This window comes from Gavia stellata, chromosome 9, assembly GCF_030936135.1.
Source record: "Gavia stellata isolate bGavSte3 chromosome 9, bGavSte3.hap2, whole genome shotgun sequence".
Lineage (NCBI taxonomy): Eukaryota > Metazoa > Chordata > Aves > Gaviiformes > Gaviidae > Gavia > Gavia stellata.
Window position 1 is genome coordinate 13,885,894 of NC_082602.1, and position 17,343 is coordinate 13,903,236.

The 17,343-nt window shown below is 40.7% G+C and overlaps 1 protein-coding gene across 1 annotated transcript in view; it reads right to left on the minus strand.

Moving 5' to 3' along the window:
- Nucleotides 1-15,402, minus strand: part of ZMIZ1 (zinc finger MIZ-type containing 1) — a 159,031-nt gene extending 143,629 nt beyond the window's left edge. Inside the window, exon 1 of the mRNA XM_059821143.1 lies at nt 15,313-15,402. Coding sequence (XP_059677126.1) covers nt 15,313-15,372 — 60 coding nt within the window. The 5' untranslated portion in view covers nt 15,373-15,402. The remainder of the gene's footprint in view (nt 1-15,312) is intronic.
- Between the last annotated feature and the right edge of the window lie 1,941 nt (nt 15,403-17,343).

The following is a 17,343-nucleotide window of genomic DNA, read 5'->3' on the forward strand; positions in this document are numbered from 1 at the left end:
TGTAAGTTAAAAGGGAAAAGGATGCCTTTTTGAAGGCTTCATTTAATCCTCCAAACAAGTGATTGCCTGACACCAAATCTCTCAGCGTATACTGCTCCTTCCAAACGCCACTGTCATCTGCAGGGGAAACGGAAGTTGGTTCAAACCCCTCTACAATAGCACATGTAAGCTCTGCTACTGTCAAATATGCGATTTCCAGAAGGCAAGAAAGGCATGTAAGCTGGTGAAGAAATCGCACCATACTGAACACATACCGTACCGGTAGGACACAGGTCTCTTAAGAGGTAAAAAAAAAAAAAAACAAACCCAAATCAAAAACCCCTTCCACACCGAAACAACATAAGGAAAAATTCACTGAAAGCTACTCCATTCTGTACTTGAAATAGCCTTTAATAATCCTCCCCTCCTTGTGAAATTATTGAGATCTGATGATGAAAAGCCCTAAATAAGAGCTAGATATTATTTATTTTCTCCAGTGTTGCCGTTTGCCAGGTACATGACATCTTCCACTAATGCTTACAATGAAATTTCCCCATTGAAAAACAGATACTATACTTGAATCAGAACGATTTTTATAGGTTTAGGCTAACAAAAGCAGAGCAGGACCTTAGCCATATGCTTCATTTTCAGTTTAGCACCACATAATGCCAATTTCTACTTACCATGACACCACTGAAAAGCAGTATCCCTTTCCTAAAGGTCCAACATAGATGAAATTTGCACTTCCCTGTGGAAGAAAAGGCTCCTTCTACTTGCCTGTGTCAAAGCAGGGGTGACCTCAATGACTTGATTTAATTATTTGTTCTGTAACTCTCCATCAAGTTATTTCACTTGGTTGGGACTGAGCACAGAGGCACACTATCATAACCCGCTTCTTAAATACAGAGGGGATGCTGAAATCCTGACTTCTTAAATGCAACTATGCAACTGAAACTAGTTTAGAAACTCGTTGGGCAAGATACACAATTCTATTAGTTCCATTATAGGCTGAAAAGCCCCAAACCATAAGAAAAAGTTGTCAGAATACCAACGGTTTCTATCTCTGTGAAGCAGATTTGAGTGGTTTCTGGGATGAGAGAAATGCTGGTCCTGTGGAGACACGTCTTGCAATGTCACACGCAGATCTGTCCGGGACATATTTCTCACAGCTTTCCGACTTTCTTAGTATTTTAAAATTAAGGTTCTCCTCTGCTGTTTTTTTTTTTCCAGATTACAGAGAGCAAGGTTACTTTTGTGGAAAACAAAGAGAAGATCCAGCATGAACCAAAGCATGAAGGCAGGTGCAATTCCTTCCCTCAGTTACGCAAGATGACATTCCAAATGCCTACTGTGATTTTTTATTTATCAACAGCTTAAACACTGCACCCAGGGCAAAAAGCCCATGTCATTCACATCCTCACAACAAAAAGTCTGCTTGAGAAGAATATTACATCTACTATATTCATCGAACAAGAAATTAAAGAGATTTTCTTAGCTCTCGATCCAAGAACAGAAGCACAAAACAAAGCTTATGCCAGATCCATCCATCAGCTTTGTTGTGAAGCATTTCCCATGCATGGCTCCATCCTCTTCAACCGAAATTACTGGCAGCATTTTGACAGAAGTAAGGCATGTGCCTGAAGAGTCTAGTCTGAAACTGTGCTTCATGTAAACAAGGGGAAAAAAACCCCTCACCTCATTAGTAGATGGTTTAGAAAAACATGACAATGAACCAGATCTGGCTATGATACACCTTGGTGTATCTTCAAAGCTACTAATGAAGGGCCACCTAATACCACCATGCTTGCAAGCAATGGTGTTTTCAACAAGTGGAGAAGATTTGTATGAATAAAAACTGAAGCAGAGATGAACAAATCAAAAGAACTGAATGAATCTGTTATTTACCAGATTACTTTCAGTATCATCTGCTTTTTAGAAGGCTAATTTCTACTCAATTACAATTTCTATTATTTCAAAACCTAAGAAATTTTTCAGTGTAATAATTTATAACTCCAAAAACCTAATATTTCCTTAGCCTGAATGGAACAGAAATCACAAAAATACTTGATGCATGTGAGTGTATCATTATTGCAGGGATCACCAGGTGGTGCTTTGAAGAGACAGTCTCTCAGAGTCATTTATTTTTGGTCTTGGAAGGAATCTTGTGTTCTTTGATGCAATTCAATTAACAGCCTCGTGTAGGGGGATGGAGAAAACAGTAAAGTGGAAAGCAAAGTCCTTTGCTATGTCCAACAAGAGTGAATTGTACCAGCAAAGCCCCTTTCTGAGGACTGGGCTGACATTTAGGCTGGATTCCAGGTAAGACAGGAACATCTACCTGCTGCTCATGACCACCTCTGGCTTAAAACGTTTTATTTACATAAAGAACAGACCATCTTTGTAAATTAGAGGGGACATACAGGCAGAGGATGCAGGTATAGTAGGACTCAAGTTCATTAGCTTTCACAGCAGCTGTCTGTGTGCCTGTTCCATGGTTTGCTGCTGTGTAGTCACCTGGCGGGGGCGGGGGGGCACGGGGAAGGTTAAGGAGACAACATCCCCTCGGGGAGTTGCACACAACAGCTAGTTTGTGGCAATTTTTGGTGCAAACATTTCAAAATACAGACACTTCTTTAAATTTTTACTCTTTTCCAATTAGACAGTGATCAAAAAGTCTTGATAGGCAATAAAACTCTGCAATGGGCCCAAAAGTAGAAGCATCATCCCACATATGAATTCAGGCCCCTATGAATGAAATAGACATATGTAATAAAGATACTAAAGGATAAGATACTATGTAATAAAGATACTAAAAGGATACTAAAGCACAATCGAGTACTTTCAGTATACATACCCACACCAAAGTGGGTGCAAACCACTTCCTGCAACCAAAGACTCAATATGATTTTAGAGACAGAAACCAGTTATTCACACTGAAATATGGCAAGGACAACAACAGCCTTACCTCCTCTAAACATAGAAAACAGCAACCCAGATGCACATTAGACAGAACAGTCTAGTAAGTAATAGAAGAATAACAGTCAAAATTAAGAGCAATTACAGAGGGTTAACGTTATCTCACACACATCAAGAAACAGTAATGTGACAGCAAAGGTATGGAAAGTGAATCATTTAAACATGGAATCCATATGTTCCAGTTTGTTGCTGTAGAAGACAAATGTAGACTTTCAATTTATAAATGACATCTCTCTGGTGGAGGATTTTTTTCTCTCTTTTCTGTGGAATACATCAGACTGAAAGCACAGACCTAATTTGCCACAACTTAACCTATTCAAAATGAGATGTCATGCAAATAAGTTTTTGAGCAGCAAACTGCTTAACTATGCTAAACAAGTTATTGCATTTATTACGTGATGTCGCACCAAATTATGAAGGCTGACTCAAGTTGTCTGTTTATTTTGCCGAGTTATGTCTGCTCTGTGTCTCACTCCTTCATTTAATTGAGCTGCTGAAGATAATATAACTTATCACACAGACACTACGCCATGTTGCTAGATTCTAGGTTAATTAACAGTAGCCTACAGTCACTGAATTTCTCACATGGTTAGCCACTTGGACCCTGTCTACTGCCTAGCTTCACTAATCAACGAGTCTGGGAATTTTACATTAGCAACAGAATACACTAGCAACACAGGGAGCTTCTGACTGCACAGAAAAAGAAAACACAGCTAGATGGTCAGTAGCCTTTTCTTCTCTCTGAAATTAACCCATTCCTACACGCCATGTGGCAAGGCTGCATGCTTGGCAAAACTTCTGGTACAGCAGTTGGGGAAATTAAATCCAGGAGGCAGGTGCTCTCCTGCAGGACAGAAAGCTATGGCTGCTGTTCCACAAGCACTGCCAGCTAACGCAAGCACTGGCGGCTGCCAGCCCTGAAGGGCTCCTGCCTCCCACGGCTCTACCTTCTCCTGCCTGCTCTCCTGCGCAGCACGAGAGGACGCATGGCTGCATGGTGAACTAGCCTCATCCTATACTAGTAACTTCAGCTGCGCTGGCTCTCCAAAATGACATGCAGTGCAGCTACTTGAACCTTAAGCACTAGCAGGGGAGATAGCAGCAGTGTGTGCCGCTCCAGCAGCAGGCCACTCAGGAGCTCATGGGAATGGTCACGGGTTACAGCACGTCATCTTTTCATGCCTGAAGCTGACCTAAAACTAAGGATACATTTTCTTGATATGCTCAGTCTCATGGCAGGCTGCCCCAAGAGCTTCTTCCCCAAACTGCATACTTTCACCACTTCCAGTGCATCAGACCACGCTTGCTGTTCCAATAGTGAACTAACCTCCCAAATACTGATTTTCACTCATCGCTTACAGTGAGATTCCCCATATGACCACACAATCATTAGACCTGACTCAAAGAAGGTGGCAGCAAACAAAAGGCAGGGCTGGGAAGGTTCCAGGACTCTGCTCTCAGCAGCCCACACTTTGGATTAAACACATCACAAAACTTCTCCCGAAGGTGGAGCTATACCATCAATATAAAGAGGAAGACACAAGTTAAGTTCACAGTACAAATACTCCTCCTGCCTCTCACCACCACCCCCCTTTCTAAAATAATGGTACTTTTGATTATTTCAACCTAGAGAAGTATTTTTTGTTATGAAAATTCCTCATTATTCTCCATAAAACACTACGCATACAAAGAGAGGTGCCAAAAGGAAATAATGATTTTTAGTGTTCTGATATTGTACATATTGACTCTGGGGTTAATCCTCAGACTTCAGCCAAGTTATTCCTAGTTTAGACAACAGGTTCATCTATGAGTTCCGTAAAACCTTGCAACAGGTCCAGAATTTCAAGTGATATAAAACCCAGTACCAAACCCATCTTTTCCAAATGATGAGCCAGATATTCAGCATGCCATAAATTCTGTGTAGAGCTCGTGACATTTGAAATGCATATGTACAACTCTGAAGTTCACATGATCTGCTTGCCATTTTCAGCTACTGGCATGCAGGTTTTCAAGCCTTTCTCCATAACAGTGGAAGTTAAAATTCTCATATGGTTGTAAAATCTAGGAATTTAAAAGCAAACCAAAACATACAGCAGTTATCGAACTTTATATATAAAAACAAGGATGCTCAGAACTATTAATGCAGAAACCGTAGTTCCTTTGGAACTAAACCAATTGATACTGATTGAGGAAATAGCTGACCCACTCTTTTTCGTGCCTACATGACTCTTCTAACTCTGGTGCATACCTGCTCTGACCCTTGAGAGACAGGATTTGGTGTCCAGGTGCTTTGGCAGATTCTGCCAAGCAATTCAGACTTTTTTTTGGTCTATGTTAATATTCATCCACACATGCCTGCAATTACATGTAATGAAAAATGCACTTTTGTACTGAAGGGGTGTGAATAGGGGAATAGGAGAGAAAAGGACCTGGAAAGGGAACGGACAGAGAGAACAGAAAGAGATTACGTGCCCTTCAACTGAAACAACCCAGGAACAGAATTACCGTGGTCCTGCATGTTGGGCAAAGGGCGTTTAGCTCCCAAACGAGAACTAATCACCTATCTAAAGAATGTAAACAGGATTCCTGGTCAGACACCCTTGACACAGAGTAACCAAGCCGAGACAAGGCTGGTCTCTGTGCATTACTCAGCGCACAAGTATGTTCCCACTAGACCTAAATTTGATAGCTCATTCAGCACCATAACCAAGCAGCAGAGGACCTGCAAATCAGCAAGGGTCATTTGCTGTAATACATTAATAGAGCCCTTATTACTTTAAAACCTGAGCAGGCTCCATGCGTGAGCCCAATCACGAGCCCCTCTCCTATGCACAGGCCTCTACTTCAGGTCCCCCACCCAAGAATTCTCACTCTCCCTAGGATGCCCTCCACTGGCTGTAAGAGAGCTCAAGGAGTGTTACAGAAATACAGAACATTAACCAAGAATATACTTTAAGTGTAGAATATGCCATAACCTGAAATAGCTAGTTTCTCTATTCAAGTGTGATTATACAAAGGCCTTATCCACAAGCAGCTATACTCTGTATCTTAAAAACTCATCTGCAGTAAAGATTCAAAACAAATGGTCTTTTTCAAGAGGATAGAGGGGTATATTGAGCTATTTTCTGTCTTTTGGGAGTGTGATTTTTGTTTATCTAGATGTGGTTATATATAGTTCAATTCTCTACAGTCTCTTTCAATATCAAAGATTGTTTTATTTATCAAAAAATTAAAAGGCTCAAGCTGTGCATTTTGTATTCAGATAATCCCCCCCCCCCAATTTAGTGTTTGTGAGATTGAGAGATCCCTAATTAATAGAATTATCTTGCACTTACATGGCTCATTCCACCAGAGGCTTTATAAATATTTTATTAAGCTCACATTTTAAGAAGCACTGGATACACTGAGAGAGAGATTAAAACCATGTTAGCCATGCCTACTTCTAAAAAACAGTATGAAAGGGAGTCACCTTTGTCCCATTTGCCCACTGCAGGTTCTTTTTCAAAGGAAAACAGTAAATACTGAGCAAAGAACAGCACCTCTTTATCAGATGTTTTAACTACATGAAAATACTGGGTAAGACGAGCAGGGGAGTCAACGCTAAAACCAGAAAATCACATGTTAAACAAATGAGAAAAAGAACAAATAAAAAAATAGGAGCATTGCGCCACCGAATTGCAAAAAAGCAAGTTGTCCAGTTGTGAACTGTAAGGGACAAAACCTGTACTAATGCAGATTTCCATACATGCTTCTCTCATACACTTTTAGTATAAAGTGTTCGTATAAATCGGTATTGGTTTTAGAAAAGGTGAATGCCTGGTAATTTAATAGCCTTGTTCTGCTGCCTGGGTCTCATATACCATAAGCTCTGTGAGGAAGATTGCACATCTATGTGCATGTGCTGGAGGAAAGGAAAGATATTGCAAGCCTGGCTTGTCCGTTAGTTTTACAAAAGTGTTAGAGATGGATTCAACATCCTGATCCTCAAACACAATACACAGAAGCTAGAAGAGATGAAATAAGAATCACTCCCTAGCTCTGCTGATCAGAATTACATCGGTGTCTTCCTGCTCTGTACCTTTCATATTTACAGAACTGCAATATATTTATGATATGCTTTGATATAACTTTGTGTTATGTAAATGAACATGCAGCAAATTAAACTTCTTTTGTCATAAACCCATCTACTGCTGTTCCACCCCACTCTCCCCTGCCCAAGAAGAAATTGGGACTTAGGGGTCCTAAAGGCTGTGATCCAGATCTGACTGAAGATGGAAATGTTGCACACCAGTGGCAACATGTGTTTTTATTAATCTATTGATAGATGGAACAACAGTGCCCAGTCCAATCTTTGTACCCTTCTTACCACCAGCACCTGGACTGCTATTATGCCAGCTGAGAGCACTGAGAATGGTATGGTTTACAAAGGACTCAAAATAATCAGGGGGCTCTGAATTATATTTCCTTAATCACTTACAAAGAGTGATTTTACGGGAAAAAAGTCAAGAAACAAAGATACAACTGTTTGTTCTTTCTCTAAGGCCATACTCAGTGATGCAAGACTCCAATCTATCTTTAAATTTGCAATTACAGCTCAACCGAATTATGAAATCAGTTTGCCTAACCAGTTCACTCACTCTTCTTGGCAACAGGAACAAGCCATTTTCTATTAGTATCTCCCTGTCATAACATGCTAGCATAAGACGTCTCTATATGTGACTACAGCAATGATGCTAAGGTTTCTTTAGCTTTATCATTCCAATAGACAATATAACAATACAGGAGCTTTCTTCTCTAATGCCCTCGTGATTTTCAGCCAGTAGTTTCAGTCCTAAATATCTCAACATATCAAGGAGTTAATTTTCTCAAAGCAGTGGCCATGGTCTTTCCCTTAGAATACTATTGCACTATTAGAATAATGATCTAAATATTTATTTAAATTGTTAATGGTTTTTATTGATGAAAATAGGCTTATTTGTTCTCGACTTGTTTACCTGCCTTCTTTACAAAAAAAACCCATAGCTTCACAAAGTCTTTTAGTAGAAGATTAAGTGAAGGGTACAGGCAAAGTGGGTAATTTATATAAATAATTCTGTGTTATAAGCAATTTAATAATCTGAGGTGCATATCACAGCATTTTGAAAAGTTTGGGTCGGTGTTTTTTTTCCACGCAGCTCTTACCATATCAAGGTGTTTTAAAGACATTCATGAAATATTACAACATCCCTTTACTGTAAGATTATTGTCAATAGTACATCCTTTAAAAAGAAATAACGCTACCCAAGAGTATACAATGAGTTGATGGCAAGGGGGGAAAAAAAGCACTGACTCAGATTACTCTGACTTGTATACTGAGCCAACTTTAAAAAATGCATTTCAAATAAATACATTTATTAATTTTCTAAATTTCAGGAGACCAAATGCACGGACTTTGAGAAATAATCAATAGTCTTCAGTATACCTGGTCAAACAGCAGCACATTTGTTGGACATATTTTGTTTTCCAATTAATTTTTTGACTCATTTGCGTAATTTACTTACTCACTGATTGTGCTTTTTATAGCACTTTTAATCAACTGACTTAATCTTTATTATTTAAATCTCTTAAGCTATGCAGAGATAAAATCTCAAGGTGACTGTTTAAAATTACCACTACATGAACTCATACCCATAGTGGAAGATGTCAAGAGGAAAGACGCTTCCCCAAAAATCTTTTTCATTTGCATGTGCTTACAAAACTGTCCGCAGCATGTGCTTTGTGACCTACCTATGTACTACGTTAATGGCTCTTCTTGCGTAGTGCACAGAAGCAATAAGGAGCAAACACCACCAGCGAGGAGACTTTTCCTTCAGCAGAGGATGGTAGAGGTCTGCACAGCTGAAGGCTCTTGGTATTAACAGTACCAGTTCAAACAACTTTTGTAAAAACACCTTCTGCTTTTACAAACAGATACAACGGTCCTTATGTGCAAATGCTGTATAAGTCATACGTGCTATGGATTTACTGCTGCATTAATGCACATAATGGAAGGAACTGACGTAGCAAGCGCATATGTATGAAGGAAGAGCCAGAAACGGCATGACAGAAGCTGAAGACATGTTGCCAGCTACATCACATGTTTGCTGCAGAGTTTGACCCAGCTGCTGACGAAAAGGACTTCCTATGCTCATTTGACACGGAGGTGATACCATGGATCCAACATACAGATTTCTATATTTTTCCAATGTTCACCCTTATTTACCAATAGGCCAGATTAGTTAGGTGCACAGAAAAGAATGAAATTATTCTAAATACTATGGGTACTAGAAGATTTAAGTGCAAGTTTAAAACATGCATATTTTCCTTTTAGAAAACAGTTAACAATACCAACATCCCAGGCCTTGAGGACAGATGCTGCAGTGAAACAAGCAGCAAAATTGGGAAGAAGCGTACCCACACTGACTTTACCAGCCTGCCTCAAAAGATTATGGGTTATATTGCACCCACTGGAATCTCGTCAGATAAATAAACCAGACAAATACAGCAAACATCGAGAAGGTGTTTTCTTCCCCCTCCCCTCCAGAAGTGTTTCTAGCACTTTGCCTCTTTGTCGCTTCACTGCCTGAGTCAGAGCAGTCCCTACCAGGATGCAGGATCTAACAGGGCAGGAATGTTGATTGACAAGTCTCTAAATGGACTAGAGGAGCCAGGAAAGCTGGTCTGCTGTCAGTTTTTCCTAAACATACTTAACTCTAGCAGAGGAATACTCCAACAGACTGAGCACAAAAGCAGACAAAGAATTTGCAGCTATGGGTCTCAGAAAAAAAAAAAAAAAAAAGAAAAAATATAGCTACTAAGATGGCATTGATGAACCATTCAACCAATAAGCTGTAACACTTGCAGCCCATTTAATGTCTTTTTATGGAAAAGAAAGGTCTCTTTCACCATTAGCCTTACTGCTATATGTTATTTCATATTTAGCTGCTAAAAAAACGTTTAACACTTATATGGGCTACAACCAAAAAATACATATTCTAAATAAATGTGTCCTTCATAAGAACACTTCTCATTTTCAAAGTTCTTCAAGAATGAAATTTTCATGAGGCTTTATTAAAACCTTTTCAGCTGTAATGTCATACCAGTCCATATTAACCAGTCCAAAATAAAATAAAAATGACATGTTTAGGACTGCTGACCATTTACATGCATCTGCAACAATAACACTGAAGAGCAGAAGAATTAGTTCAAGTCTTTCAGGGCTTAAATGCTAACAGTTACGTAAATACACAAAGAATTCTATTTTCCTCTGAATTGCAAGCGACCAAAAACCCAGTTGCTGAATGATGAAAAAAAATGGGCCTGCTTGTTTCCAAATTGAGCAAGAAAATATCACCAAAACACACAGCAATTACAACTTTTAGCATATCTCTCTGAATGGCTGGGTAGGCATTATAAAGCCTCACAACTGCAGCAATTCAGCAAGCTTTCTTGAAGGAAAGGGTAGAAATGCTAATCTGTTTCTAGAAAGCAGCTATTTGATGTGTGCCTCCAATTAAGTGGGGTTCCCCAAGTGATCCAGCATCGTTTGATGATATTGCTCAATGTCTCCTGATGTACTGTGACACAAGCAGCAGAAACAACCTTCTCTGCTCCCACCACAACCAAATACTTTTGACACCAGACCGCCTTTTCACACTTCCCTTTAACCTGTTACTAAAATTTCAGCACAGCTTTAGTATGTACCCTGACAACCATCCTCAGCATGGCAGGAAGATATCATGCACCTGTTCTGAAAGTGGTGGCTTCCTTGTAACCTAAATATAGAAAGATTTTCTCCATCTTCCTCTTTTCAAGAATTTCAGAAGAGATGTATAGAAACCTTACAAACTGACTGACAGCAAACAGAGACAACAAAAGATAAAAGTCCCTAGATTTAAAATAGCTCTAAGTTTTTGAAGTGGGCCCATCAAGATTAGAGTAGAGAGATGTCATGCAACCCACTGATTTTGCCTGGTATTTGCTCGTATCACATAAGGAAAATAATGAATGGCGTTTGATTACAGCCATACCTCTGGTCTATTATGAAGAACCATTTAAGAAGACCAGTCAATTCTCTGTCGGGACTTCCTATGCAGTGGGAGCCAAGCTGGCTCCTTCAGAAGGCCGTGCCTGGGCCTCAGGCACCAGGGAAGCCCTCATATTCAGCTCTGTGCCCACCCGAGCCAGCTCCTGCTGCCCTGGAGCTCCATGGTAGGCAGTGCATCAGAGCCACTCCACCTGCGAGTACTCAGCAGATAAACAGATTATTACTGCAGCCTCAAATAGGGCAGTTCTCAGGGGCCATCAGAACTTTGCTGAGCACAAAGTAATTTTGTGGTTTTGTTTGTATGGACAAAGAATTAAAGAAAAAGAGTCTGCACCCTGAAGATTCAGCCTCCAACATACTCTGAAGAGTCTCCTGTGTCATGACAAACTAATTGCATGTGTTAAGGGAAGCCTGTTACTTCGGCTTTTTCCACTGTATATCAAAAAACCCTATGTTTGATTTTAAAGCACATACACTTACAAATACTGAGGGAATCAGCTACAAAGAGACCACACAAACTGTTCCAGACTTCCACAGAAGTCTGGGGGTTTTTTAAGCGTAAATACACAGCCACCTCTTCAGTTTGCCCTTTCATCTCTTCTGAAACACTTCACACACACACGCACTCTCCATTTCCTAACCAGCTGATCATATACAAGTTTTGGGTTTGTAGCTTTAAAGTGCTAAGAAAGATGAAGGTAAAACACAACCTTGATCCTGGAACAGAAGTCAGCAAGGATATTGTGGGTGTCTCACAAGTCACAGAGCTGGGAAGAAAGAAGCCTGTCCTGACCCTGCATTGAAACCTGATCTAGTTAAAGAGGCACATGGATTACCATTTATAGCGTTTCTCAGGGACTGGGGTGAGGGGCAAGGAGGGTGGCAGACAGCTCTCGGTCTGGGTGCATGAACCACTAGCTGCCAGCGAGCTTATAAAACATGCAGATGCTGGGCGCCAAGAAAGGATGGTTTTTTCCTCCCCCTGTTGCAGTGCGCCTTCCATGCCACTGCTGCGTTAACCAACCCAAAAGCACACATCTCTTCAGGAGAACAGCAGTAGTGTTTGTTCACAGGCTGACAAGAAAGAATAAAAGACTGGACACCAGGGAAGAAAAGGCAGGCAGATTTTTGTCTGACCCTGCAGTTAATCCCCAAAATCAGTGAGCATACATTGATACGGCTATGCAAGGTACTGCTTTGCTCCCAAAACCAACGTGCACTTAACAGTGTGCGGTCCAGTTCTCTATGGGTGAACTGGAAATTACTCTTTGCGGTACCACATTAATTTTGCCAGATAATGACCTGTCTCAAAGAACAAGGTAAACTTCTCCAAGCTGGAAATTTATGACCCTGTGACAGAGTGGCGAGTCTCCTCCAAAAAGCTAGTCAGAGTCAGTTTCTGTCTCTTGTCTCTTTCTCCACTACAGCAAAGGTAACAGCAAAAGATTTTGGAACTGTGAAAAAGCAAAGAGCAGTTTCCATACTAAATTCTTCAAGGAAAAAAAAAAAGGGGGGGGGGGGGGGAAGTATTAGCCATTGCTCCAACAGAACTGAAAGTATTGCCACTTTCACAAAAAAGCTTTCTGCTATATATTTTTGGTGTCAGTCACTGTCTTGGTTAACTACACTTTTTCATGAGTTGAAATCAAAAGCATCCCTATTCTCTTATTCGGGCCTATATAAAATGCAGGCATCATGAATTTACGAGCATGCCCAAGTAGGATACCTCCTCGTCAGGCATCCTTTGCTGTCTGACAGAACAGAGCAGCTATGCAAGCATGCCCCTGCCCACCAGAAAACCCTTCTTCCAGACAGGACCAAACAAAACCAAGAATACTGGGAAATCTGACCTTCCTCCCTTCCCCTCGGCCTTCACCATTGAAGAAATATCCTAGCTGCATATGTAAACCAGCACTATGTATAAATGAAGTTAGTGGCTTAACTGACAGAGTACCCATTACATAGGCAAAAATATCTCTTTAATACTGCAAGAAATGTAATTTGATATTCTTTTATCTAATTAAAATAATACAAATTCTATATGTATAGAAACTGACAGCTCTAGAAAAAGGAACTGAGCAGCATCCTCCATTTGTCTCCACTTGATCTAAAAGGCCTGTTCTTACAGCTGGAAGGTTAAGTTGTTCTGCAAGTCACTTCATTCTTCATCCTATGGGCTAGGACAGCCAAAAAGGACACCAACTTGTGCCAGTCAAGGGGATGTTTTTTCTGAACCAGATAGTTGTTCATAAGAAATTGTGACGAAATCCCAAAATTCACATTTCCCTCAGGCCTCTAAAGGGCCATGAGATGCATTAACTTTCACCACAGAGTGATGAAAGAGAGAGAGAGCCACCGCAGACCGAGGCTGAATTATGACCAGCAATTCTGCAGGGACAGATTCCTATTTCTGCTCCTTGACCTATGAACTAGCTCTGTTTGATTTATTCTGAAATTCTCTCTTATAAAGGAAACATGGAGAGAATAATCAGCTGGTTTAGGTATAAACTCTACTCTTTTTTTATATCCCCCCAAAGCATCTGCATAGCCAGACTTGCAAATAAACACACAATTTCTGTTCTTTGCATTACAACACATTCTAGAAAATATAAACTTCTACCAATATCTAGGCAAACATGACAAAACATAATGCTGAAACTAAGAGAATGGAAACAGATAATCATAGAATATCTCAAGTTGGAAGGGACCCATAAGGATCATCAAGTCCAATTCCCTGCTCCTCGCAGGACTACCTAAAACTAAATCATATGACTAAGAGTATCATCCAGAAGCTCCTTGAACTCTGACAGGCTTGGTGATGTGACCATTTCCCTGGGGAGCCTGTTGCAGTGACTGACCACCCTTTCAGTGAAGAACCTTTTCCTAATGTCCAATCTGAACTTCCCCTGATGCAGCTTCATTCCATTTCCTCCTGTCCTATCACTGGTCACCAAAGGGAGGAGATCAGCACCTTCACCTCTACTGCCCCTCTTGAGAGAGTTGTAGATAAAAGGAAATAAAATATGTTTAAAAATCTAGACCGATCCAGTACCACCCCCATGCTTATTTATCAGTTCCTTTGATTTAGGGCACTTGTGTCTACAACACAAAGAAATCTATGAACAGAGAAATGCTGCACTCCCTCAAGAAGCAATATGCACATGTCCCACAGCAAAAGTAGGCAGGTAGGTTTTTAACTTAGTTAATACAGATATAAAACTGAAACAGCAGGACTCTGGCCTCTAAACATGCTGTGGCCTGAACTGACAGAGAAAACTGCTCAGACAACAGGGAAAAATTATTTGGGAACATTATTTCATGGAATAACGTCTTTCTGCTTTTCCAATGTAATTCAGAAAATTTCAACCGGTTCTGAAGATATGAACTTTGGAGCTCATCTCACGGATTCAGCTGGGATAACCAATCTTCAAAATACCTGTGTGCAGCTTGCATTTATGCACCTGTTTACTGCATGCACGCATTGGTTTAGAGACAAAAACAGGGAACATCAACATGAGAAACCATTCTCTTGCTCACCTCCTCCACACAAAGGACCATTGCTATGAATTTTCTGTAAGGATTCTTGCACATGGAGAAGAATGCAAGGGGAGGATACATGCTGCCTGCAATGCCAGAGAGCAAAGCTCACTGAGAATAGTAAAGCAGGGAAAGATGGCATCTGCTCATTCCATCCTTGCCTTTGTAGTTTCACTTGGTTATAAATAAATTTGCAAGCACAGTTACAGTGCGGAAATCTGTAAATGAGACTTAGATCCCAATGCCTTTCTGTGAATTATAAGGGCCTTTCATCTTCACAAACAGATGCTTCTGAAAATTTTACCTTGCAAACAGAAGTTTTTACATCTCCGCACAAACCGATTAACCTGAGCACTTGGAGCTATGCCAACTGTCCAAGGCTGGACCGTCAAAATTTTGGATTACTGTACTCAGAGCACAAGTACGATGGCTGCCCACTGTGACACCTTCAGGGCAGAGCTGGCAGTACTAGCACCCCACTGCTGTCAGCTGAGACAGATTTGTTGAGTCTCCAGGCTGAAGATTTCTTAGAAAGGTGAAAGGGAAAGTTTGGCTTTTGAGGTTTATACACCAGCTCTTGCAGCAGATACTCTTCTCTTTAATGAGATTGCAATGTCTCAGTCCTACCACTCTCCTCCCCCCCTCTTAAAGGGCAAGGATATTCATTAAGCGACAGGTAACCATAATGCACAACACACCCTGCCACACACTACATGATGCTTGTCTAGTGGCAATGATCTCCACCTTCAGCTTACCTGTTTTATACACTGCAGCCGGTCATTGGTCTGCTGTATGTGCCTGTCCATAGAATTCATTTTGATTGTCTCCACCTTCTTCTACCTGAAAGCCATTAAAATCCCTCGATCTGGAAGACAAAAAGGACAGTAAAGATCACTGAGCACAGTCCATGCACTTCTACCACCTAAACAATCGAGCAGAGCTGCTTGCAAGAAACCCCTGAGCACAGTGCGAGATAAAATAATAATAATCCAAATAACAATGATGGTCTGGCTTTTGCAAGGACAAAGGCATGGGGATTCTTCCTAATCTTCCTCTAAGAGAAAATACGAACCATAAATATTAAATGAATCAGATAGAGTATCATATGGCCAAAAATAACACAAAATGTGTGTTACGAAGACTCTGGATTTCTGTATCGAAAAAAGCAACAGGTATACTTTGGACTCCCCTCCAACTAGCAGATCTCTTTAATGAGCCATTGAAATGGCCGAGACGACAGTGAGTGAAAAACTGGGATTCACAACTGAGCCAAGACTTTCAGAATGACTAACAATTCCAGATGTACAACCTAGCGTATATGGAAGAGGCCTGATGTTCAGACCAAAGGGCTGAGCAGTTCCTGTCTTCTAGAAAAAATGGGCTCTTGAAGGTATCCACAGCTGAACAAACTACTTGTTACTTCTGGAAGAACATTCCTTGTGCTCTTTAGACCCATCTCTAACCAACTGTGTAACTTAAGGCAAATGAAAACTTCCCTGTGACTTTAAAAAAAATATCTAGAAAATGGAAATGAAGGCTCAGAGGGGTGTCAGGAGTTTTAATTCACATTGCTACAGCTGTGTAAAATCATCAAATGAAAACTGGCAACAAGTTATGGTGATCTAAAGAGCAAACCCGCAGTCCCCTAAGCCCACCACTGATGCTCGTCACGCTGAGTTATGTTTGTGGATACAGCTCAGTACACACTGGTGCCATCAAGACAAGCCCTGCTCCATGTATTCGTTAACTCTTTTTCAGAGCCATGCTTTACATCATACTCCATGATCACACATAAGTGGCTCTTTGTCAAGATAACAGTATGTGTCTGGAATCAAGAACAACACCTGCAAGAGGGGGAAACGGTAGGTGCTAAATCAGCACGCACACATCACGATGAATTTGCCATTTACCTCTTCCTTATCCCTGTGTTCAGACTGGCGTAAGGGGTTAGCCATAGCACAAACAGCTCTTCTGATCTGAAAGGCAGGAATGGCCAAAATGCCACTCAAACTTGGACCAAGAGCAAGACACTGAAAGCACAAGTAAGCGTAAGTAAGCCTCCTGATGTGGGCATGGTTTGCATTTCACTGGGCCCCTTCCACCCATTCCCCCTCTCTGGCCTTGCCTTATAGCTTTCCCATAGTGGCAGAACAGGAGATCGTAAAGACAGAAGCCAAAAAATAATCAACAGTTTCAGTCCATAATTTTGTATTACCAAACAGTTTGCACTGTGACTTCTACTTATTTATGTTTTAAGTAGAACTGCATGAGACTCCAGCCTGTACTTAATAAGCTGAGCAGTTTTAAGTACTTTTTTCTAGAACTCACTTCTCAGGGGCACAGAGATGTTTCACATATATGTATGTATACTCTGCTGTTTCAATCACTTTCATGGCAATCTAAAGTGGAAATGAAACTATAGACATTGCGCATTGGAACATGAAAACAGCCTTTGCCTACAAATGCCTGTATCCTTTCACTGCAACAGAGTGGTACAGTCTAAGAAGCTGTATCCTCACGCTCACAAACAGGGAGTGGGCACAGATGCACAAATATATACCCAAATGCTGTATTTATATAAAATTTTATACTAGCACAAACAAGGTCCCAGACTCGCACAGAAACCTCTCCCTCATGAACCTCTTCAGTGGCACTGAGCAGTTTGTTATTCAGAGAGCTGTCCATGACAAATCTCTTTTCCACTCCCTACATACACATAAGAAACAGCAAATTTTTCAGACAGTTGTTTGGTTAGAGAAGCCGGCCGCTCACCACTCCTACTACAC